The 25613-nt window shown below is 36.5% G+C and overlaps 2 protein-coding genes across 2 annotated transcripts in view; one reads left to right on the top strand and one right to left on the bottom strand.

The window, feature by feature from the left end:
* Window positions 1-25613, top strand: part of LOC134802437 (uncharacterized) — a 258039-nt gene that overhangs the window by 76445 nt on the left and 155981 nt on the right. The window lies entirely within an intron of this gene.
* Window positions 308-10676, bottom strand: LOC134802426 (zinc finger protein 239-like). The gene is made up of 2 exons (XM_063775086.1): window positions 10401-10676; window positions 308-1357 (listed from the first exon to the last, which is right to left on the bottom strand). The coding sequence occupies exons 1-2, from the start codon at window positions 10597-10599 to the stop codon at window positions 576-578; spliced, it is 981 nt and encodes a 326-aa protein (XP_063631156.1). The 5' UTR covers window positions 10600-10676; the 3' UTR covers window positions 308-575.

Genomic DNA, 25613 nt, shown 5'->3' with positions numbered 1-25613 from the left:
TAAATCGAATTCAAAAGTTAAATAACTTTGTTTAAATTTTGCATGCGAATAATTTTTCACTAGCGTGAACACGTTTAGGTATATGAACTTGAGTTACACAATTGCAAAATAGTTATTTACGATACAAGTGCGGAAAAGAGGAAATTCGAAACGAGTGGCGATAAATTAAAACACGATCGAAGGGAGTGTTTTAATTCGACACGTGTTGCGAATTACCTATTCGCACGTGTATCGTACAACGTTTTACAGTACATATGGCCCTTTAAACTTTTGACATCGCACGAACTAGTGCGGGAAAATAGGACCATATGTACTGTAATAGTTTTTACATAGTTCACATTCAACTAGGGAACAAATCAAAATATTTTTATGAAAATATATTGATTTGTGTTTTTAAGTAGTCACACTACTATGTATAAATAATAAACTAAGCTGAAGACGCGGGTTCGGTTCCCGCCTCGGCCACCGGTGGACTTGGTCACATTTTCTTTAGTGTTTGATATCTATTTCAGTTCATAGTTCACATTTTTATCCTTTTTTGCCGGTGTGGTCGCGCTTATGTTTATATATTGTACTCAAGAATCTGAATCGCTTTTTACATATTTCTCACTGCTATGGACTCCGCGTTTATGCGTGCCTAATTGACCATATTGTCTAAATGTTTTCTTACATATATTACATTGATGTGGTTTTTCACCACTGTGTATTAGTTTATGATTATGTAAAGTACTCAATTCTCGGAAATTCTTTTTACAAAATTCACACTGATAGGGTTTCTCACCAGTGTGTATTAGCCTATGTCTCTTTAGACTACTCAATTCATTGAATTGCTTGTTACATACTTGGCATTGATACGGTTTTTCTCCGGTGTGAATTCGTTTATGTGCGTTTAATCTATCTATTCGTGAGAACATTTTTTGACACATTTCGCATTGATATGGTTTTTCGTCAGTGTGTATTAGTTTATGCATTATTAGCTTATGTCTCTTTACAGTACTCAAATCCCTGAATTGTTTGTCACATATTTCACACTGATATGGTTTTTCACCGGTGTGAACTCGTTTATGCGCGTTTAATTTATCTATTCGTGAAAACTTTTTTTGACACATTTCGCATTCAAATGGTTTTTCGCCAGTGTGTGTTAGTATATGTCTATTTGACGTTCTCAAGTCACCGAATTGCTTTTTACATATTTTGCACTGATATGGTCTGTGTTTCTGTCGCGATGTAGCGCGTTCAGCAAGCGTTGGCTTGGTCTTGGTCTTCTTCTTGGTCTTGGTCGTGGGTACGTGGTGTGATTTAGGGTCGTCGCCGCCCCAAGCCTGCAGGCTACCGTCTGCGTCACCGAGCGCCCAGTCTGTAAAAAACTATTTATTAGAGATGCACCGGATATTCGGTTACTATCCGGTATCCGGCCTATCCGGCCATCTTTTTAATATCCGGCCGGATACCGGATAGTGACCTACTATCCGGCCGGATACCGGATAGTAATTTTACTTGATTTCGGAGTCGAGAAATCGGATTTATTCTTTATTTCATTGTAGTCATGTTCATAATACAGTAAGGTATTACAAGTATAAAGCGGTAGGTACATGACACCCTGTAAGGGCACACAATATTATTGTCCTTTAACTAAAAATAATTGGCCAAGCACGAAGTCAAGACTACGGTGTTCAGAGCACCGTTCCCTTTCTCTATACGCCTTACTAACTCTATGTGCTCTATTGTGAAAAAAAAAACAACGACAGTGAAGAACGGAATTCTTAAATTGAATTTTTTCAGATAAACTGCAATAATAAATATGATTCTTCCTGGGAACATTGAGATTGGTTGGAAAGCCCGTTCGAAATTTAAACTTATTTGCAATATAATAAGGTTGTATTTTGTAGATCTCTCTCATACTTATAGTAGGCTATTCAGAAAAAAAAATATCCCACAAAAATAAGCAAGCAGAATTAAACTTTGTATCAAAGACATAAGTCATAAATTTCAATGCCAAAGTTTTAACTAAGGATCTTTCTCGCTAAAACTACTTACTAATATTTAATGACCAGTGTAAGCATCAGTTAGCTAGCCCTAAGCAACCAAAGATCAGGCTGCAGTTGAAAAACTAATAAAGATAAAGGTAAGCTGATAATTTTCCCGCCGTCTCCATGCTTCTTTAAGTTGGGTATTGACTGGTCAGCTGCCTGTTAGCTATAGTTTTCGCGAAAATCGCCAGGACAGAGGTGAAATTTTTTTGTATGAAAACTTGCAACTTTAAATGCATTTTTTATCGAAACTATTGCACTCTAAAATGAAGTCAAAATCAGTCCATCGACTCAATTTTTTGCAAGCTTTCTAATGGTACCCCACACGATTCTTACAAATAAAAAAAAAATCAAGCTACTCCTCTCAACCCCCTAAACTTCCCCCTAAAATCAGAAATAAGCAGTTTTGACTTATTCACAGTGTTAGTGATGGTACCATGCCGTAACTATTCCAAATTTTAGGTACCTACATCAAACGGTCTTTGAGAAAAACGCATTTAACCGATTTGCAAGACCGAAGTGATCCCATAAGAGCACCGTGAACAAAGTTTTGTACGGTGCTCTAAAAAACAACGGGTTGCACTCCGGGAGTGCCGACAGAAGTGAAAACTCAATGACTAGTCCAAAATGTCTGCAGCACTATGTATAATTGACCCATCCTCCTTTCTATTGAAAAACTTTAGTTCCGAAATTGCTGGCCAGTGAGCTTAAATTTGTAGCGTTAAATGTTTAAAATTCGAATAGAAATTGTAAAGACCTTGCAGACCTCGCATATAAATATATTTGGTCATGATATTTTGAGTTTTATTCACCAGTACTAGAGTTCACTTTTATTAGCGATTTCATCAAGATGTAGCTTTATTGAATTATATTGGAGTGATATCATCATCATCATCATCTCAGCCATAAGACGTCCACTGCTGAACATAGGCCTCCCCTGGAGTGATATAAAGTTATATAACTGTTAGATCCTCGTATTTCAGCCCGTACAAGATTAGAACATTGAGCTTTATTGCTTAATGTAAAAGTCCAACTTTTAAATAATTGACCTGATTATGATACGTTGTGACTAAAGTTCTTTGGTGAATAATATTGTCCGTCACACATGACGTCAGCGCGTTACGCGTTACGCTGTCTCGAGTTTATCATTTTTTCCCCACCTCAAAAAGTACTCAGCGCCGCTAAAGAAGTTTTCACTTCAAAACATATATTTACATTAACTTAACTTAAGAAACCGTCACGGTTATTATCGTACTCGTTCAATATTTTAAAACAATTTAAAGCATTTAAACATTCCGCTCCCTTGCACGCGCACTCATTTCGAACCTAGAAATGAGTCCGCGCGAACGTTCACTACGAAGCAGAGGGCCTACCGCGATCCACGTTCGACGTGTTGCCTCTCTGTCGCACTTGTAAATTCGTACGTAAGTGTGACAGGGAGGCAACACGTCGAACGTGGTTCGCGGTAAGCCCTCAGGTCAAAGCCTGCGCAATACGCACCGGAAAAACCGAAATGTAGGTCTATAGAGTCTGGCTACTGAAATATTACACAAATGTTTGGCGGGAAATTAAAAAAAATCTTGGGCTGGTCACACTTTATGTAGTAGGAATTATAGTTTTGATACTAGAAAATATTTTTGATTTTCTGTGCACACGTAAGGTACCTAAGGATATAAGTTAAATATACGTTGACGTGCACTCAAAGTCAGCTCACATAATTTCTACCACTATGTAAAGTACAGTCAACGATGAACACATATGTTAACACTTTCTCACCATATACCATTGTAAAAACGTGAAAAATGAAATGTAGTGTAAATAAGACCTAGCTCGATAATACCGTAATTTAGTAATATTAGTCCATCATTAAAAAAAATACGTAAGTACTATGCCAAATATGCTAAATGCTAAGTATCAAAATATTTATAGAGCACCAACTTCCTAGTTTGTTTACATTTGTTTAGGAGTTGTAAACATTGCAGTTCTTCGTTATACAACGTTACACGTCGACTTCGCACATTGTCGTAATTAATTACGAGCTTAAATTCAAATAACAGGAGAGATCTTGTTATGTTGTTTCGAGCGGTAGCAGGGAGTAGAAGTCAAACACCTTATGTGTGATAGTATAAGAACGTATATTCTCTAAATGCCTGCCTATATATACACGTTAGGTTGCGCTGACACAAGCAATACGCGTTTATGTCGCAGTAAACCAAAGCGTTACTGCTAAACACTAAAACTGGCTAATCGCCATATTACACCTCCCCCGAAAGTTCCTCTCACCGCCGGGGTGGCAGAAGAAAAAATTTAAACGCATGTTACTTGTTTACAATTTTTTCTGAAATCAATAAAAAAAATAATAATAAATTATATAGGTAATGCAAACAATCTTTATATAGCTTGATTTTATGTGTCGTATTAATGTCGTAGTCCTTGTAAAAAAAAATATCGTTATCTTTTAATAAGAAAATATTATCTTCACTTAAAATGTTATCATCTCTCAAACGTTAAAATATTAATTTACTTCCTTTTCTCATAAAATATAAATCTCGTTCTTTAAAAACATTTACCTACTCTTCATCTTTAAAACATTTACTATTCAACTTTAAAACATTTAAAAACATTTGGTATTCAACTTTAAAATATTCACTCTCGCTGTTTATAGTTACGGTACCCTATAAATCTCGTAATAAAAATAACTAATGCCGTATTAAGACGGAGTCCTAAGCTCCTAACATAATTAATGGGAATGGTTACCCAGGGCATGGTCACCCTATAATCAATACATCATGGGCTACGCTCCCGTGCGTACCCGAACTTCATAACTACACGTGGGATTGGCTACCCGAGGGCATGGTCACCCTAAAACACAATAATAGCGGCATATCAGGCCAGGCTGTACGGCTCTGCCTGTACCTAGAGACACAAATACATTAAGACTTAAAAGTCTCCTACAACTTTCACGGAGGATACTGTATATCACACTATGATCAAGTACGAAGGACTAGTGCTCTAGCTATAAGGTCACATTGTACGAATGTGCCTATTAAACTCCTTAAAACTTCTCAAACTTGTACCGTACTGTAAGGTTTTTTATAAAATAAACACTTTTATTTAACTTCCAAAATTCAAAAAAAAATTATGTAATAAATCAAACTTTCGCTGTATATCAGGTGATCAGTCCGACACGTAGCTAAAGTATTAATCATTACTCAAAAACAATTAAATAATTTTATTGAATTGAGTTGTTTATTACTTAATCGTTATGCGATGTATCAAATTTCATTCATCGCTTATTAAAATATTCTAACTCGCGGCAAAGTCTCGCGGCCTAGTTAAGTTTTCTGTCGACGTGCGCACAACGTGTGGCACGCGCTGCAAATTGCAACATACATAATTGAGGACACTATTCGACACTTTTAATTTTTATATTATATTATGACTTCTTATGAAAATTATTTATGCTCGAAACGAAATTGAGTTTAGCGACAACCTTTAATAATTATGAATGATTTAAATATGACTGCTACTGAATTGGAAAAAAAATGCTGGCTTTAGAGAAAATTAAATAAAATACTAAATTACACGTAGGATTTACATCCTATTGCTGCGTGGCTGGCCGTCCTCGGCTTCGTCTTCGTCCGGTCCGGTGCGAGTTCGCGACCGGCATTCTTGGCAGCTGTTGACGCGGCCTGGCGAGCTGGCACCTCCACGTGGCACTCGCTTGACGCTTCATATGGCTGGCTGGCTCTGCTTCCGATGATTATGGTGGGCCGGGATTACCCTGGACACCTCTTGGTTTGCGAGCCGGGAAACCCTGGACAACGCTCTTCGATCTTCGCTCTTCTTGATTTCTCTTCTTAACTTGGTTTCCGTTTTTTGATGTTGGGTGGTTCTTCTTTTTTCTTGGTTCTTAATGGTGGTTGGTTCTGACTGCGTGGATTCTTGCGTTGAAAGTGTGATTGGTTATCTGGGTTGTAGTCTTGGTAGATTCTTTCTTCTTTCTTCTTTCTTGAGTATTAGTTCGTTGGTTCGCTGGTCTGGGTCGCCATCAAATAACAGGAGAGATCTTGTTATGTTGTTTCGAGCGGTAGCAGGGAGTAGAAGTCAAACACCTTATGTGTGATAGTATAAGAACGTATATTCTCTAAATGCCTGCCTATATATACACGTTAGGTTGCGCTGACACAAGCAATACGCGTTTATGTCGCAGTAAACCAAAGCGTTACTGCTAAACACTAAAACTGGCTAATCGCCATATTACAAAATAATAGTTTGCGAACCCCACTCAGGATAGACATTATTAATATTATTTAAAATAAACCCCTTATAAACCGAAAACAATTTGAATGAGTGACATAAATTGACAACTGAATTTAAGCTTTTTTTTAAATCATAGACAATTGGTGATACAACAACGAAATATCTGTCAACAATTTTTGGCTAGCCAGACTCTACCTGAATATTCAGTTCAGCGGCTGGATACCAAATATTCGGCCGATGGTCAGGCCGAACATCGGAAAGACAGGCGAAACATATCTCTATTTTCTACTCCCGTACTTTTATTTGTCATATAAAGGGTCGTGCACACATCTTTAAAACCCTACCTTATAGTTGTCAAGACAAGTCTTTAGTCTATTCCCCAAAAACGCATTTGTGCTTACACGCAGTATCTTTTTGACACTTTTCGATACTTCGTGTAATGACCACTTAAAAAACAACAACAGATAACGGCGGACCAAACATGTCACAGAATGGTTACTAATAGACACACCGAGAAAACAAAAAAAACGAATACAAGATGGAGAGATGAGCTACGAAATTCCATGTACGTGAAGTTGACCGCCCCATATCGAGTGCCCGCAAATGGCATATCTATATCGTTAGTTCAACGTTAGTTCACGTTAGTTCAGTATATTAAATCATTAGGATCCGACTACAACTCTACCTTAAAACCTACTCAATCTCTAATGCTCCTCTACTTAAAAAAAATCGCACATAAGTTATGCGTCGGATCGTAACGATTTGATATACTGAACTAACGTGAACTAACGATTATCTATCGATTCTAATTGATAGAAACCATAAATCGGTTTTGGGGCGGTAGCGTGAAGTTGACCGCCCCACTTTTGTTTAAAAAAAATACATATTGTAGTCGGATCCTAACGATTTAATATACTGATCTAACGTGAACTAACGATGAACTAACGATATAGATATGCCATTTGCGGGCACTCGATATGGGGCGGTCAACTTCACGTAGATCGAAATTTCGACAGATACTGGTGGAGAACAGCACAGAATAGGAAGGAATGGGAAAAACTGGGGGAGGCCTTTTCAGCACACGCGACATGCAAATAAATAAAATGGCCGTGCGTGGACCTTATCTCAACGAGATAAGATCTACGCCTGGTCAGTTGACTGTGATGATGTCTCGCAAGATAGATTTAGGATACATACATATAGGTAAATTTCTGATAACTTAACTTGTTACTTAATAATTGGTGTACCTATTTAGCTTAAGATTAGTTTAGAGCGCACCGCCAACAAACTGTCTCACAGTTTGGCGAAACATTCGATTAAGGTACTAAATATTGTACTTTTTCCGTAAAAAAAAAAAAAATACTAAATTGAAAAAACAATGACAGTGTAAAAAGAACTAAAATGCATGAAATAAAGGCTATTACTACTACTATTACTATGTAAATTCACTAATAAGAATTAGAATAAGAAATGTTTATTAGCACAAATAATAATTAATAACACAAGATGAAATAACACAAAACTAAGATTCAATTACATAAATATTTGTGCCAAAAGGTCCCCACTCAGCTTAGTATTCGCTTGTATTTTGTTATGCAATAGGCCCCTGGTAGTGTGTATTGCGATGTTTTTCGCCTATAGAAAGTTTTAAATTGAGGTTTCTTTAGCATGCGATTTGTAACTTGCCTGATCGTTTTTGGGTGATCAACAAAATGTTGTATTTCGCACCTAAAATATCCCTTCACGTGGCGGTCAACCCGTTAATGGTTGGATCGAAAAGCAGTAAACTGGTGGCCCAACAGTGACTGGTTGATGAGGTGTTGCCGTATTAAGAGGTATAATTGAACGCATTTAAGTATAGTTACGCTCTTCTAGCGCCCAAAATTTGGTAGCGAGTAAGACAAGGATAGCATACCGTAAGAAACACAAAATAGTTATTTGTTATACAAGGGGGCAAAGTTGTTGTTTAACCGCTCGTGCTAATATTGATACCCAAGCAAGCGAAATATTCCAAAATTGGACCACGAGCGTAGCGAGTGCTCCGAAAAATGGAATCTTGAGCGTTGCGAGGGTTTCAAAGCACGGGGGTTAAACAAAATTCGCCCCCGAGTGAAACACATAATTTTTCACCACACCAACCACAAGCAAATATTAAATGTAAAATATCAAACAAAATCAAACCAAATCAAATTCAAATGAATGTTATTAAATATTTATCATCCAAAATCATCATTTAAAGTCAATTCTACCAGCAAACTTAAGAAAACAACTTAAAATTTGCATTTGATTACTTTGCCTCACATGTGAATTACTGATAGCAAAGTGCAACTTTGCTATCCGTTTTTGAAGTGCAAAGTAAGCCTTTCCGAGCTGGTGTGGTGAAAACAAATTTGTTGGCAAGGACCATTAGATTAGATTAGATTATTTATTTCATGAAATAAATTACAGTACAACTTTGCCCAAGCCAAAATTATAAGAATCATCACAATCGTCAAATTTTCAAAATCGTCATTAATTGGTTGGTTATTGTTCTTTCAGCATTTGAAATTCAAACTTCGTGTGTACTAGTAAAACTTTGCACAAACTAAAGAAATCTTTATCAGATTTACGATTATTTTTAATATTGAAAGGTACAACAAGCTTAAAGTAACGTAACCTGTAAATTGTATATTTTGTCAAGATAAGGCTTAAAGGCGCGACCGTAGCTACTTAGACCGTATGAAGTAATGCTTTCCCATAACTGCCCTTAACACATTCATTGCCACATAGCCATCCAACAAACAACATATCTGCACCAGGCCACAACAATTTCGTCATTTAATTTGTGTATAAAGCTGTAGTTCATCCGGCCTGGGAATGAAATCATACCTGATAGTCGGGTTTTCGGCACTGAATGTGTTAACATACCACATATGAGGTCAATACAGACCTGATATGTACATACATTTCATGTACCTACCATATGCAATTATGAAGAAAAGAAAACCTAATTTAATTTGTAATATAGGAATTATTGATAAAATGCACCTTACTTTTAATAAGCATCTGTCATTGCCACACCTGATATGGATAGCACGTATTGAAACAATTGTTACTGGAAGACCTTATATGTACACACATGTAAGCAATTATAATTAACCTCTGGAGCGCCCCAGAATTACCGTAGTATGGAACTCCTATACTAGTTACCAGCACACGTGTCTGTGTAGGGCGCTCCACGGGTTAAATAAATAAATACAATATGAATAAAATCCGACTTATATCTTAACCGCCCATAATAAATAATAAATAAAATAAATAACCTAACCTTAAGTATTCTAATAATTACAAGTGGACATATTAATCCAACTTCTTTGCTAAGTCAATGCCTTTGTCTGAGATACAGGATTATATTCCTAGTTACGTAACAATGTACATAGTATGTAAAAGTGCATGCATAATGTAACATTAGCAATGATTTCTCAATAAATTGTTCTTATTTTTAGCGCCACTTGCACCATCCCTCTAACCCGGAATTAACCAGTTAAACCATTAACCCAGTGTCAAATTGTACTGGTAACAATGGTAACTCCAGGTTTAACCCTTTACCAGGCTGACATTTCAAAAATGACAATCAATGGTCTCAGTCTTACTCATCGAAAATAGAACACATGTTTGAAGTTTGTATGTGGGAAATATAATACCTTAGCCTGGTAAAGGGTTAACCGGTTAACCTTGGGTTAGTGAATGGAGCAAGTGGCCCTTAATGAGTTAAGAAACCAACTATACTTCCCAAGCCCTAAAGCCGGAGTTACATTACGAAATAGGTGGTAGTTTTACAAACAGTTTCACGTGTAATTTAATATTTTCGTAATGCATGCATTAATTTCATGAAAGCAAATCAATTTCACCTTTTTTTTGTGATTTGGTGTGTCATGCAACACTAATTGCATCGTGTAAATGCGACGTGAAAACTAGTGTCGCGAGTGCCTGCGCTGTTTCACGAAATTACTTTCGCATATATCGAAACTACTTTTGTGAAACTGATTTCAACATGCATGACACTAATTTCGTAATGTAAATCCCGCTGAATGATTTTACAGCTTAGAGTTAGAACCAAAAACTGACCTGTGGGTGAGTCATCTTTGGCGGCGTGGTCGTACAGGTCCGCCGCCGCGCTGACGCCAAGCGACTCTTCACACACGTCATCCAGAGGCTCATCTTTCACAAACACTACCTCGAAAGTGCCCTCATCTGTACACACATCCTCAAAGGGCTCAGCCTTCACGCGAACACTCTCTGCGCCCTGTAACGGTGATGACTCCATCGTTGACTATAACTCTACGATATTATCTTCAACGTAAACGGCAAATAAACTAAGGGTATTTATTCTATTGGGTTATTGTTTCAAATTCGTGCAATTTTTCTTTAAATTTCTGTGTAAAAATTCTAAAATTCAGTATTAAATGTTCATATTGTCATTGTCAAATTTGACTTCTCACGATTTTTTTTAACAATTACAGCATGGATGCCTTGGATGCCAGTCTTTTAAGCTAAGTCTTTATTTTTAAAACAATGGCGTGAGTTCGAGTCACGTTCGAATACTTCCAATTAAAACCCAATATCGAAATTCCAGGAGTTCCTTTTTATAACGAAGTTTATTTCTTTCTATAGAAATGACGATATTTTAGTTTAAAAGAGCCTTTAGCCTGGCCCATGGCCTAGGTAGTAGGAGATCCCACATATGGTCGACCTTCACCAATCTGTCAGACGGATGAAACTATGAAAATATGAAAGAAAATATGTTCCAGAACATAAATAAATAGGGTTGCCTAAAGAAATATGGTCAAGGCTATTTTTAATAAGTTTTAGAAAAAAAAATTTTTTCGTCAAATTTCGCTGATTTGTCTGACGAACGAAATAAGTTTCAATGGAAAGTATACAACTTGTACAACATAACTCAACTAGGTTGCCTATCTTTTTCCGGTCACTATTATGTGGTTGCCGTGTTTAAAGAGGTGATTTTATATCGATATTTGCACTCATCTGTCTGATGCTTGCATTATACATCAAAATGATGGTAATTTTATTGCAAATACAATGGTATAGGGTTGCCTGCGAAAATCCGGTAACAACTAACTGCCTGCGTCGCGTAGGTAATAATTGCGTGCCCGCGTAGGGTATCTTTATAAATATTTAGTACCTAAACTACTACTACTTCTAAATACAAGATCAATATTAGTTAAATAGGTCAACCATAATAACAAAAACTTGTTACATAGCATACACTTTAGTGGACTGTATAAATAAAATGATTTTGTTTAACCGACTTTATAAAAGGAGGTTCTATGTTTGTATTGTATGTATGTTTTTTGTTCGTTTTCATGGATGACGTGAAGCGTAATGTCTTAATATTTAGGTATTCTTTTAACAAACATATCGTTCTATTAAAAACAAGTTGAATAGGTAAGTAAACAAGGAAAACTTAATATCTAAACAAATGAAAGGTTTACAAACCTATTTTAGGTGAGCATTTAATTACGTTTGTATGTAATAATATTACAATGGTATGCATAAGTGGTGATTATAAGAAATTCAGGGATCCGCTCGGTAACCCAATATCAAGAATTGACCCAGAATGGATCCGTGTTATACACTTAACATCTACAAAATGTAATTAATGCATCCAGCTATAAATGCGAAAATAACATAACTTAGCAGTTTTTTTTTGTACTTAACATAAATTACATAGGACAAAGTATTTAGCGCTTGGAATAAATAATACAACAATGGTATTTTTTAGCAAAATAGCTTGTGTCGCAAACCCTTGTGCTTATGTATTGAGTAGGTATTACAAATGACAACTACAGTCGGCTAGAATTATTAGTACCTAAAATTTATTAACGAACGAAATAAATTTAACCGCCCACCATAGCTCATTATTTTTCACTATACAGATGTAAACCTTTTATTAATCTGCAGTTTTAGGTAACAATATTAATTTAGACAACGGTCTTTTTAGAATGTGATTGCCCTTACACTGGACCGTTACAACACGTACTAAGTTATCAGGCCCTGCGTGCAGTGCCGTGATCTTGCCTAGCAACCACTTTGCTGGTGGTAAGTCTTGCTCCTTCATAATGACAACATCTCCTATACAGGGTGATTTTACCACATCGTACCACTTATGTTTTTGCTGGAGTGTGTTTAAGTAATCTGATTGCCATTTTTTCCAGAAGTCTTGAGTTTGTTTTTGTACGAGTTGCCAGCGCGTTAACAAATGCAATTTATTGTTTTCATAGTTTCTATCAGGAATGTTTATCAAGGCCTCACCTACAAGAAAGTGTCCTGGCGTGAGGGGGTTAAGCGTGTCCAGAGTGTCATCCAGCTGACAGAGTGGCCTTGAATTTAGACACGCTTCAACCTGGCTTAGCTGAGTTGAAAATTCCTCATATGTCAACGTCGTAGTTCCATTGACTCTCAACAGATGGCGCTTTGCCGAGCGGACTCCACTTTCCCACAGGCCTCCGAAGTTGGGTGACTTTGGCGGCACAAAGTGCCACGTCGTACCATCATTAGCAAGAAGTTCAGCTATCTCTTTAGGTACGTTGTTAGAGCTCTTGGACCACATATCTCTTAGTTCCTTATCACCACCAATAAAATTGGTCCCATTGTCACTCCATAATTGTGCGCAATGTCCTCTACGTGCGACGAACCTCCTGAACGCCGCGATGAATGCTTGAGCTGTAAGATCAGTTACTGCTTCCAAGTGGATTGCCTTTGTGCACATGCAGACAAATAAGCAGATGTAGCCTTTTGCAGATGTACGACCTCGACCCTTTGACGTTCTTAGATACACCGGCCCAGCAAAATCAACTCCACTGTGGTAAAAGGCGCGATTCTGAGTGACTCTTGAGGTGGGTAACTGGCCCATTAGCTGCTGTCTAGTAAGTGCGTTGTTTTTTATGCACACGATGCACTTACGAGTGAAATCTCTAACTGCGGATTTGAGACCTATGACCCAGTACTTACTTCTGACGTAGGTCATGGTTTGCATGATTGTGCCATGTAAAGTTTTGGCGTGCGCATCCGCTATTATTAACCTTGCAACATGTTGCTTGCTTGGTACGATAATAGGGTGTTTAGCGTCTTCTGGCAGATCCGCTTTACTCAACCGTCCTCCAACTCGCAGTAAATCGTCTTCATCTACATACGGGGTAAGTTTAATTAATGAACTTTTGTTTCTAACCTTTCCTTTCTTTTTCAGGTCTTCAAATTCTTGGCTATATACTAGTTTCTGATAATACCTTACACAGCAGTTTTCAACTTCATCCAACTCGTCAGCACTCAAGATATCATCTTTTTTGTTTTTATAATCTAGAAATCTCTTACATTGAGCTATCACTCTTTTCATCCTGACTATCGACGAAAATCTCTCCCAAATAGGTGTGTCTTGTACTGAGCCGTGGAATGATTTCTTGCATTCTAGATCTGTTGTTGGAATTGTTGTGGCCCTTAACACCTCAGTGTTTGTCTCCTTTAACCATACGGGTCCACTCCACCAAAGTTCATTGTTTGTAAGTTCACTTGCCTTAATACCTCTTGAGGCAAGATCAGCTGGGTTGTCTTCCGATGAAACGTGTCTCCACCTATCGTTATCTATATGCTGGATGATCTCCGACACTCTGTTGCCTACGAATACCTGCCAGCGGCTGGGTGGGGACTGCAACCATGCAAGAACCACCATTGAGTCTGTCCATGCGTAGATTCTGTGCATAGGTATGTTAAATAATCCTGAAATTTCATGCAGCAGCTTTGCCAATAACACCGCAGCACAAAGTTCAAGCTTCGGGACCGTCAATTGTTTCAGGGGAGCTACCTTTGTTTTTGAAGCTAATATCGTGACATGAACAACGTCGTGCTCGTCAACAACTCTTACATACACAACAGCTGCATATGCAAGTGTTGAGGCATCAGAGAACCCGTGCAGATCCACTTCTTTGCAGCGAGATGACATCTTGATCCATCTTGGAATCTCTATAGTTTGCAGCTCATGTAATTCGTCTCTGAAGCTCATCCATTCGTCAACCAACTCTGAAGATAGCTCATCATCCCAACCACAATGACAAAGCCATAATTTTTGGATCATGATTTTGGCTGTTATTACGACAGGTGAGAGCCATCCAAAAGGATCAAATAGGCTAGCAACATCAGATAAAATCACTCTCTTTGTTACAGGTATCCTGCTTGCTGGTAAGTTTACTGAAACGTGAAAAGTATCATCCTTTCTATCCCAGGTAAGTCCCAGTATTTTTATTATTTTATCTAATTTAATCTCTTTCTTGTCTTTTACAGGTTCCGGAGTCTTCGTGCCATCAATCAAGTCCTTCAGGAGTTCTTCAGAGTTACTAGACCACTTCTGCATCTCGAAGCCACCTGCCTTTAATAATGCATTGATTTCTTTACAGGTTGCTTTCATTTCGTCGAGATCTTCGTGACCTGTCATAAGGTCATCCATGTAAAAAGAGTTTCTTACTACCGCCGCTCCTCGAGGGTAGTTGTCTTGTTCATCATCAGCTAAACGTTGAAGCGTACGGACAGCCAGATGAGGTGCAGCTGCTGTCCCAAATGTCACTGTAAGTAGCTTGTAACTATCTATCTTCTCAGATGTATTATCCCGCCATACTATGCGTTGTAAATCTGTGTGTTTGTCATTCATTCTTACCTGACGATACATCTTTATAATATCGCCAACAACACAGATTTTGTGAGTTCTCCATCTAAACACCAGACTACGTAGATCTGGCTGAATTGTAGGTCCTACCATCATGCTGCTGTTTAAGGAACATCCGTTAGGGCCCTTTGCTGACGCGTCAAAAACTATGCGCAGCTTTGATGTTTCCTTATCATCTCTTATTACAGCACAATGCGCAAGATATACTGCATTACCTTCATCTTCTGTGTCGACCTTCTTCATATGGCCTAACTGTAAGTACTCGTGTATAACTCTGGTGTATTCTGCTTTCAGGTGCTCGTTTCGGGCGAACTTCCTTTCCAGCTGCTCTAATCTCATTACTGCCTGACGCTTTGTATTTCCACACGACCTTACAGTGTCTTCAAAATTTGTTTTTAAAGGAAGCTGTACTACGTACCTCCCTGTCTCATCCCTTGTTGTTGTTTGTTGATATATTTCCTCGCACTTATCTTCCTCTTTTGTCCACATGCTGTGCTTCTTGTATAATTCAGACTCTACCTCCCAAAACCTTTTCAGGAGATTATTATCTTCTTCAATTTGTCTTGTAACATGTAGACTTGTAATGTGCTGTGAAACAGTAAATGATGCATTAGTATCTTTATTAGTTTTCTTACCCCCTGACAAAATCCAGCCCAGGTGTGTTTTTTGAGCAATAAAATTTCCTGGTCCTTTCATTAAACCTGCTTCTAGGATTTCGCTGTAAACTCTCGTACCAAGAAGAATGTCAATCCTCCTTGGTGAGCCATAGGTGGGATCAGCTAAATCTAATTCGTTAACTTGTGGCCAATTAAGGCTTCTTATTTCCCTAGATGGTAGCTGACTGGTTACGGATTTCAATACATAAGCATCTACATTTATACAATAGGAAATATCGTACCTTGATTGAATGCGTAACGTTACCCTATGTTTGAAAGACGTCTCACACTCCTCAATACCAGAGATCACTCCGCTGATTTTGGTTTTCTTCAAACCCAGCAACTCGACCGCCCTTGCAGTCACGAAGGACTCCTCTGATCCCTGGTCTACGAGAGCCCGAAGCACGTGTGACTGCCCCGACTCCGCTGTGACATGCACCATTGCTGTCGTCAACAAGGTGCCTTGACCAGGTTGTAGAACTTGTGATGTGGTCGACGTGTGCGCCACGACGACGGTTTGTATCTTTTCTTCATTGTTGTTATTTGTTTCTCCAGACGTATGCGATTCTTCACTTGCTTGTTTATCTCGGTGCAGTAACGAATGATGCTTTCTTTTGCAAATCTGGCAAGTTGTCTTTTGTTTACACTTAAATACACTGTGGTTCGGTATTAGGCAATTAAAACAGAGATTATTTTTCTGCACGAAACTGTATCTGTCTTCTATCGTTTGCTTAGAAAACTGTTTACATTGATAAATGTAATGATCTTCGTTACAGAATGTGCACTTCACTTCGCTCGCTGCAGTTACATGGAACATCTTTGTTTTCACAGGTTTATATACTTTACTTGCAGGCTCAACCATCTCCAGAGTACGGAACCTATTTTCCAGGAACGATTTTAATTTATCAAAACTAGGTAAGTCGTCCGTCTCATCTCTGCTTATTAACTCTTCCCATTCCTTGTGAGTGCTCGAGTCTAATTTTGACACTATGGAATAGTTAATAATTGCGTCCCAATTATTCGTAGGTAAGCCCAGATGTTTCAGTGCACTCATACATTCCACCGAAGTGTCCAACAATTGTCTTAAAGCTGTAGCCGATTCGTGCGTTATCGTTTTTTGTGAAAAGAATTTCTTAAAAACACAGTTAGCTATGTATCTCTTATTGGCATAACGTTTCTTCAGTACTGACCAAGCTTCTTTATAATTTTCAGCGGTTATTGAAAATTGTCGTAATAATGCCTCCGCTTCTCCAGCTAAACTGCTCTTTAGATAATGTAGCTTTTGAACATCTTGCAAGGATTCATTGTTGTGCACTAATGCCATAAATAAGTCATGGAAAGACTGCCATTCAGTGTAATTGCCATTAAACGTAGGAAGCGAAATTCGTGGCAATTTTACTTCACTACTATTCGATGTACTAGGTGTAGGTGTAAGTGTTTGTTTAGACTCACTTTTTGTCGGAACCATACTTTCTAACTTAGACATCATTTCGCCTTTGTATGTGTAATACTCTTCTTCAAATGCCTCAAACGTGTTGTCGGCGAAATAATTTGTAGCTTGACGCTGTTCCATAGGAACCGACAAAATTAACTTTTCATGTACGACTTGAAACTCTTTCCAGTACAATTCCAGTGTATCTATTCTTCCCTTCACATAACCAGCCGTTAATCTCTCCTTAGGAGATTTCTTGTAGTTAACGTATGCCTTTTTCACCTTTTCTAGCGTATCTGCTTGAATAACTATATGTTTTTCAATCTTATCCATTGTAGAATAAGTCTATCACAACTAATAAATCAATAGTCTATCACATATAGTCAAAAACACAGCAATAAAAGTACGTAACCACTGTAGGAAAGTTCCACTCCTTTGTTAACTTTTTATGTGTAGGGTAAGCGAGCGCCACACGAAATTGTCCAACAAATTACCGAAATCACGGCGACTCACTATTTTAATACACGGCAAAGTACTGTCTTATTTGTAGTTAACAACACAAAACGTTATATCCACGATACACCTTGTCCTTTTGTCCAATTATCACACGTAATTAATTTGCAAAACTATTTTTGTAAAAACACTGAATTGTCTGAATCCTTAAAGTTCTTTTGGCTTAATTCACTTTTGTTACATATTTGTCCAACTAATTAACCACATTTTGATATGTATTTAACGTTAATTCACCGAAATTACACCAATTTTCTATTGATCCAATTATTTTTACGTGTCACTGTTCAAGCATCTTGGTTCGAATGGACCATGTTCTTTACGGAATAAGGTTCAATTTCCATTGCAGGTGAATCTCAAAGCAAACGCGTCTGGTTTCTAAACATTATTTATTGTAACTAACGAGAGGCTATACATCTAGGTAGGTATAGGTATAGTACGGGGACGGAAATCGACAGAACACCAGGCTTTTAATTAAAATAAGAAGGGAAGACTTTTAGCGATAACTCATAAACGGCTTAACTGATCAAGTTTGTTTTAATTTTATTTGATTTAGTTTTTTAAGCAATATTTTCATTATTTTTTTTATCTTTTTTGGACACATGGTTCAAAAGTTAGAAGCAAAAACCTTTTTTTTTTTCTTTCTAAACGATTATTTCCGAACTGATTCACTTTATCAAGAAATATTGTTTAAAGTACCCTATTTATTTTGAAAGGCCTATCCAACGACAACCCACTCTTTAAGGCTGAAACAATAAAAAAATTGTCACACACATTTTGTTTCTTTCAAAGCGATTATTTCCGAAAATATTCACTTTATCAAAAAATGTTCTTCTAAAACCCCTATTCATTTTGAAAGACCTTTTCAACAACATCCCACACCATTAGGGTAGACACGAAAAAAAATCTCACGTACATTTTGTTTCTTTCGAGGCGATTATTTCCTAAAATACTCACTTTATCAAATAATGTTATTTGGAAAAACCCTATTTATTTTAAAACTCATATCAAATGACATCTTACAACATAGATATCAAACGAAAAAAAAGAAAAAAAATGTATGTGACCATTTATTTCGCTTCAACCCTATAGTATGACATGTCGTTGGATAGGTCTTTTGAAATATATACGGTTTTTTTAGAAAACATTTTTAATAAATATCTATCTAGGAAATAATCGCTTTGAAAGAAACAAAATGTGTGTGACAATTTTTTTATCGTTTCAACCTTATAGTGTGGGGTGTCGTTGAATAGGCCTTTTAAAATAAATAGGGGTCTTTAAACAACATTTCTTGATAAAGTGAATGATTTCGGAAATAATCGTTTAGAAAGCAAAAAAAAAAAAGGTTTTCCCTTCTAACTTTTGAACCATGAATCCAAAAAATATAAAAAAAATCATGAAAATAGTGCTTAAAAAACTCAATCAAATAAAATTAAAACAAACTTGATCAATTAGGCCGTTTATGAGTTATCGCTAAAAGTCTTCCCTTCTTATTTTAATTAAAAGCCTGGCAACCCTTATTTGTGACCGGATTTTCGCAGGCAACCCTATACCATTGTACTTGCAATAAAATTACCATCATTTTGATGTATAATTCAAGCGTCAGACAGATGAGTGCAATTATCGATATAAAATAACCTCTTTAAACACGGCAACCACATAATAGTGACCGGAAAAAGATAAGCAACCTAGTTGATTTATGTTGTACAAGTTGTATACTTTCCATTGAATCTTATTTCGTTCGTCAGACAAATCGGTGAAATTTGCCGAAAAAAATTTTTTTTCAAAAATTTCTTAAAAATAGCCTTGATCATATTTCTTTAGGTAACCCTACGGTCTAAGATCCCACATATATGGTCGACCTTCACCAATCTGTCTGACGGCTGAAACGATGAAAATATGAAAGAAAATATGTTCCAGGACATAAATAAATAGGGTTGCCTAAAGAAATATGATCAAGGCTATTTTTAATAATTAAAAAAAAAAATTTTTTTTCGCCAAATTTAACCGATTTGTCTGACGATCGAAATAAGTTTCAATGGAAAGTATACAACTTGTACAACATAAATTATCTAGGTTGCCTATCTTTTTCCGGTCACTATTATGTGGTTGCCGTGTTTAAAGACGTGATTTTATACCGATAATTGTACTCATCTGTCTGACGCTTGAATTATACATCAAAATGATGGTAATTTTATTGCAAATACAATGGCATAGGGTTGCCTGCGAAAATCCGGTCACAAATGAGGGTTTCCAGGCTTTTAATTAAAATAAGAAGGGAAGACTTTTAGCGATAACTCATAAACGGCTGAACTGATCAAGTTTGTTTTAATTTTATTTGATTGAGTTTTTTAAGCACTATTTTCATGATTTTTTTCATATTTTTTGGAAAGATGTTTCAAAAGTTGGAAGGAAAAACCTTTTTTTTTTCTTTCTAAACGATTATTTCAGAAATGATTCACTTTATCAAGAAATGTTGTTTGAAGACCCCTATTCATTTTGAAAGGCCTATCCAACGACACCCCACACTATGAGGTTGAAAAGGTAAAAAAATTGTCACACACATTTTGTTTCTTTCAAAGCGATTATTTCCGAAAATATTCACTTTATCAAAAAATGTCCTTCTAAAACCCCTATTCATTTTGAAAGACCTTTCCAACAACATCCAACACCATAGGGTTGACACGAAAAAAAAATTCTCACATACATTTTGTTTCTTTCGAGGCGCCTATTTCCTAAAATATTCACTTTATCAAAAAAATGTTCTTGTGAAGAACCCTATTTATTTTAAAATTCATATCATATGACATCTTTCAACATAGGTATCAAACGAAAAAAAAAGAAAAAAAAAAGTATGGACCATTTTTTTCGCTTCAACCCTATAATGTGATATGTCGTTGGATAGATCTTTTGAAATAAATACGGTTTTTTAGAAAACATTTTTTGATGAAGTGAATATTTTAGGAAATAAACGCCTCGAAAGAAACAAAATGTACGTGAGAATTTTTTTTTTCGTGGCAACCCTATGGTGTGGGATATAGTTGGAAAGGTCTTTCAAAATGAATAGGGGCTTTAGAAGAATATTTTTTTATCAAGTGAATATTTTCCGAAATAATCGCCTCGAAAAAATCAAAATGTGTGTGACAATTTTTTTATCGTTCCAACCTTATAGTGTGGGGTGTTGTTGGATAGGTCTTTCAAAATAAATAGGAGTCTTAAAACAACATTTTTTGATAAAGTTAATATTTTAGGAAATAATCGCCTCGAAAGAAACAAAATGTACGTGAGGATTTGTTTTTCGTGTCAACCCTATGGTGTGGGATGTTGTTGGAAAGGTCTTTCAAAATGAATAGGGGTTTTAGAAGAACATTTTTTGATAAAGTGAATATTTTCGGAAATAATCGCTTTGAAAGAAACAATATGTGTGTGACAATTTTTTTATCTTTTCAACCTCATATGGAGGGGTGTCGTTGGATAGGGCTTTTAAAATGAATAGGGGTCTTTAAACAACATTTCTAGATAAAGTGAATCATTTCGGAAACAATCGTTTAGAAAGAAAAAAAAAACAAGTTTTTCCTTCTAACTTTTGAAACATGTCCAAAAATTATTAAAAAAATCATGAAAATTGTGCTTAACAAACTCAATCAAATAAAATTAAAACAAACTTGATCAGTTCAGCCGTTTATGAGTTATCGGTAAAAGTCTTCCCTTCTTATTTTAATTAAAAGCCTGGCAACCCTCGTTTGTGACCGGATTTTCGCAGGCAACCCTATACCATTGTATTTGCAATAAAATTACCATCATTTTGATGTATAATTCAAGCGTCAGACAGATGTGTGCAATTATCGACATAAAATCACCTCTTTAAACACGGCAACCACATAATAGTGACCGGAAAAAGATAGGCAACCTAGATGATTTATGTTGTACAAGTTGTATACTTTCCATTGAAACTCATTTCGATCGTCAGACAAATCGGTGAAATTTGCCGAAAAAAATTTTTTTTCAAAAATTTATTAAAAATAGCCTTGACCCTATTTATTTATGTTCTGGAACATATTTTCTTTCATATTTTCATAGTTTCATCCGTCAGACAGATTGGTGAAGGTCGGCTATATGGGGGATCTCCTACTACTCATGGTATAATAATATACTCCGCCTGGTACTCCATTCCGAGATTCGCGTATGACCTAACTGACACGCGCCTACGTCATCATGCTGTTTACAGGTTCTCAAACTTTGAAATGTGGGAGAATTTTAACCAACGGTGAAAATTATATTAACGGCATTAATTTTAAGTTATTCATGTAGAAACATAGTAAAATAAAACAAATCTAATGTATTAAATTAAACTTTATTTATCTATACAAGACAAACGTTTAAAAAACTAATTCACAGTTACACATTAATTACCAAGCTTACGACGTGAAAAGTTTGGAAAACACTGCGACTGCTGACACTGAGCGAGAAGGAAATAACAATTAACACGCGTTCCACAAGGATGACGGTCAGGGCATGAACAAGGGCCCAACGTTTTCTGTTCTCTTTCACGGCGCAGCAACTAGTATCATTTCTCTCTCCTCGCTCTTTTAAAAATGCCGTTTGTCAAAAAAGGACAACCATACTGTTGACAAGATGGACTTCAAATCAAGTGTTGCCTTTTGTGATGCGCCCAGGCTGTGTATGTGTGCGTAAAAGCGTATATGTGTGCTCTTTTAGGGATGTAAAAAGTCGATTTTAATCATGTTATATATCGATAAACGCTACACAGCGGAACGAAATAGCGATTAATTGAAGCTTCAATATCTTCGTTAAACATAAACATAATTGAAATGCTAATGGATAATGAATATATTATAATATAATAATATAAATTAATTATTGCGGAACACCTATTTTAGGAGGTATTTATGTATTTTAATTAAATATCTGAACTTTCCCTTGGTTCCCTGCTGGGGCGTGACTATAAAATTGTGAACTGATAACCACAATAAAGAATAAAAGCGTTTTTGTTCATTTTAGGTACCGTTAAACCTTTGAAGTAAAATTAAAATTGCAAGAAATGTCGATAGTTTATCGATATGACTTTATCGACATGGCTACAGCAAGGTGGGCCTCATTGTTAATCGTACACTAAACAAAAGTGGCAACAGTGACAGCTCGCTGAGACACCGTCTCTATATATTATAAGTCTATGGGGCATGAAGTTATCTAGATCCGAATTGTCAAATGTCCACAGCGCTATCCTGTGTTGCCAGTAGTATAAACAGAATTACCCGAAAGTCTGAAATTTCTTTCGTGAATCGGAAGATATTGCTAACGAGTAATTAAAAATGACGTGTTATTGTAAAATTTAAGCTAAAATACATATAAATGAAAATTATAAAATTATAAAGAAATATTTTAACTTATTAACCATAGGTATAATGTACTCTGGGAATGGAAGACCATGTTTTATTAGACCATGCTACTACTATTTATCATGGTCTAATAAAACATGGTCTTCCATTCCCAGAGTGACACGCGATTACGTCACAATAACATTGCCACTTTATTTCAACATAACATGTTACATGGGTACATTATACCTATGGTTAATAAGTTAAAATATTACTTTATAATTTTCATTTATATGTATTTTAGCTTCAATTTTACAATAACACGTCATTTTTAATTACTCGTTAGCAATATCTTCCGATTCACGAAAGAAATTTCAGACTTTCGGGTAATTCTGTTTATACTACTGGCAACACAGGATAGCGCTGTGGACATTTGACAATTCGGATCTAGATAACTTCATGCCCTGACCGTCATCCTTGTCGAACGCGTGTTAATTGTTATTTCCTTCTCGCTCAGTGTCAGCAGTCGCAGTGTTTTCCAAACTTTTCACGTCGTAAGCTTGGTAATTAATGTGTAACTGTGAATTAGTTTTTTAAACGTTTGTCTTGTATAGATAAATAAAGTTTAATTTAATACATTAGATTTGTTTTATTTTACTATGTTTCTACATGAATAACTTAAAATTAATGCCGTTAAAATAATTTTCACCGTTGGTTAAAATTCTCCCACATTTCAAAGTTTGAGAACCTGTAAACAGCATGATGACGTAGGCGCGTGTCAGTTAGGTCATACGCGAATCTCGGAATGGAGTACCAGGCGGAGTATATTATTATACCATGCTATTTATTTATGTTCTGGAACGGGTGTGTAATGCTTAATATAATTATAAAAAAACTAACATACATTTGTTATAACCAGGGCCGGATTAAGCATGTCGGGGCCCCTAGGCAGTGCGAGGCTCGGGGCCCCCTACAATCAATTCTGCACACAGCATATTTAGTACAGGGAAAGTTTAAGTTTGCGTTTTTAATTTCAATTTTCAGGCGTAGGCCGAGCCGATCCAAATCGAACGATGTTCTTTTCGCTCTTATTGCGTGGACATAAAGCTTTATTCTATCGGTTTTTGCCGCTTCCGCGTCGCGTCAAGTGTGGGGAGAGCCCTTTAGGCTCAAGGCCAATTCCCAGTGCAATACCAAAGATGTGAGCTTCAGCGTCACTTGCCTATCTACCTCTAATGGCAAATTTTAAGCGAGGCTAAAGGCTAAGCTCAGTTCTGCAAAGTTGATTTTCTCAATAGTTAATATTTTGCGAGGCTGAACAGCAATTGTCCGACCATAAGACCAAACGCCCAGCCACATGATTAGAATCAACCTAATAATAAATAATTTCCATATGTTAAAATTACTTAAATTACTAGAGTTAGACCAAGATAAGCCTGCAACAATTTTGATAGCACGCTCGCAGTGCAAGTGTTATTTTAAACGTCAAAACTTCTATGAAATTATGACGTATAAATAACACTTGCACTGCGTATGCTATCAAAATAATTGCAGACTTTTCTTGGTCTAACTCTATTCATTCACTAGTCAAGCTAACATGTAGACGATACAGGGTCAACTAAAGAACCAAAAATAAACGCGAGCGCAGCGAGCGCGAAATTTTTTGTTAACAATATATCGCAAATTGTGAAAGCGTGTTAAAAGGCTGGGTATCGATCTTCATCTGGGCCTAAAAGTCCGAAGTGCCCCAGTGAGGCGAGCTTTCATGCGAAGTCAAAGCCGTGCTTCATCAGACTTCAGGATAAATAGTTCAGAGCACAAACACGAACCAATGTCCATTGTATTAAAAAGCGAGACTGCAGGCCGCAGCGAGGCCAAAGGCTAAGCTGAAGTAGAGGAGATGTGAAACACAAACCAATGGTAAATTGAGGTAAAAAGTGAAGCTGAAGGTCGAGCATTCCTATGAAAAACTGGGGACACGTTCGTCTTCTTTCTTTTTCTTGGTTTTAATCAATAGTCCTCGTGATTCTGAGTCGAAATAACACGAAAGTTGTTGGTTGTTCGAATAAAAGTGAACCATTTTTCCTGAAATCCCCTATTATTACAACTTTACAACAGGTACGCAGAATACGCCCCGTAAACTGTAACGTATTGCTTCAATTTTATTACAGTATTTCATTAATTTAAAGAATTGATCGAAAAAAAAAGCAATAACAAAGTATACTCATTATTTTAAGAATAAAAAAATTACTTATGAATTTTGACCCTATGGAACAAAATATTATTTGGTGCGCGCTGAGCCGCCGGGGCCCCCTAGCCGAGGCGGGGCCCCTAGGCAGTTGCCTACTTTGACTTAGGGTTAATCCGGCCCTGGTTATAACGCTATTTGATATATTATTGTATCTTATAATGTAATTTTTATTATACGTTTCCTTTATTATATTGTCATTTCATCTAAACTGTCATTGATATAATGCCTAATTAATATAATTTTCAAATAGTATATAGACATGTTTTATAATGACATTTATTATATTATACTTTTGTATAACGTAATACTGCATACAATTTTATCAAGTATAAATACATATATTGTATAATATTTTTGTCATATTTCATTTACTGATAACGTAGTTTTACTTAATTTTTATAACTAGTACGCAGGCCTAC

The sequence above is a fragment of the Cydia splendana genome, chromosome 24 (genome assembly GCF_910591565.1).
Source record: "Cydia splendana chromosome 24, ilCydSple1.2, whole genome shotgun sequence".
NCBI classification, from domain to species: domain Eukaryota; kingdom Metazoa; phylum Arthropoda; class Insecta; order Lepidoptera; family Tortricidae; genus Cydia; species Cydia splendana.
This window is presented reverse-complemented; position numbering and strand designations above follow the sequence as displayed.

Bases quoted from the DNA above. Each gene is read 5' to 3' on its own strand.
- LOC134802426 (XM_063775086.1), bottom strand. From the start codon at position 10,599: ATGGAGTCATCACCGTTACAGGGCGCAGAGAGTGTTCGCGTGAAGGCT. The intron at 1,358-10,400 runs GTCAGTTTTTGG...AGTTTTTTACAG, and splicing joins CAAAGATGACTCACCCACAG to ACTGGGCGCTCGGTGACGCA.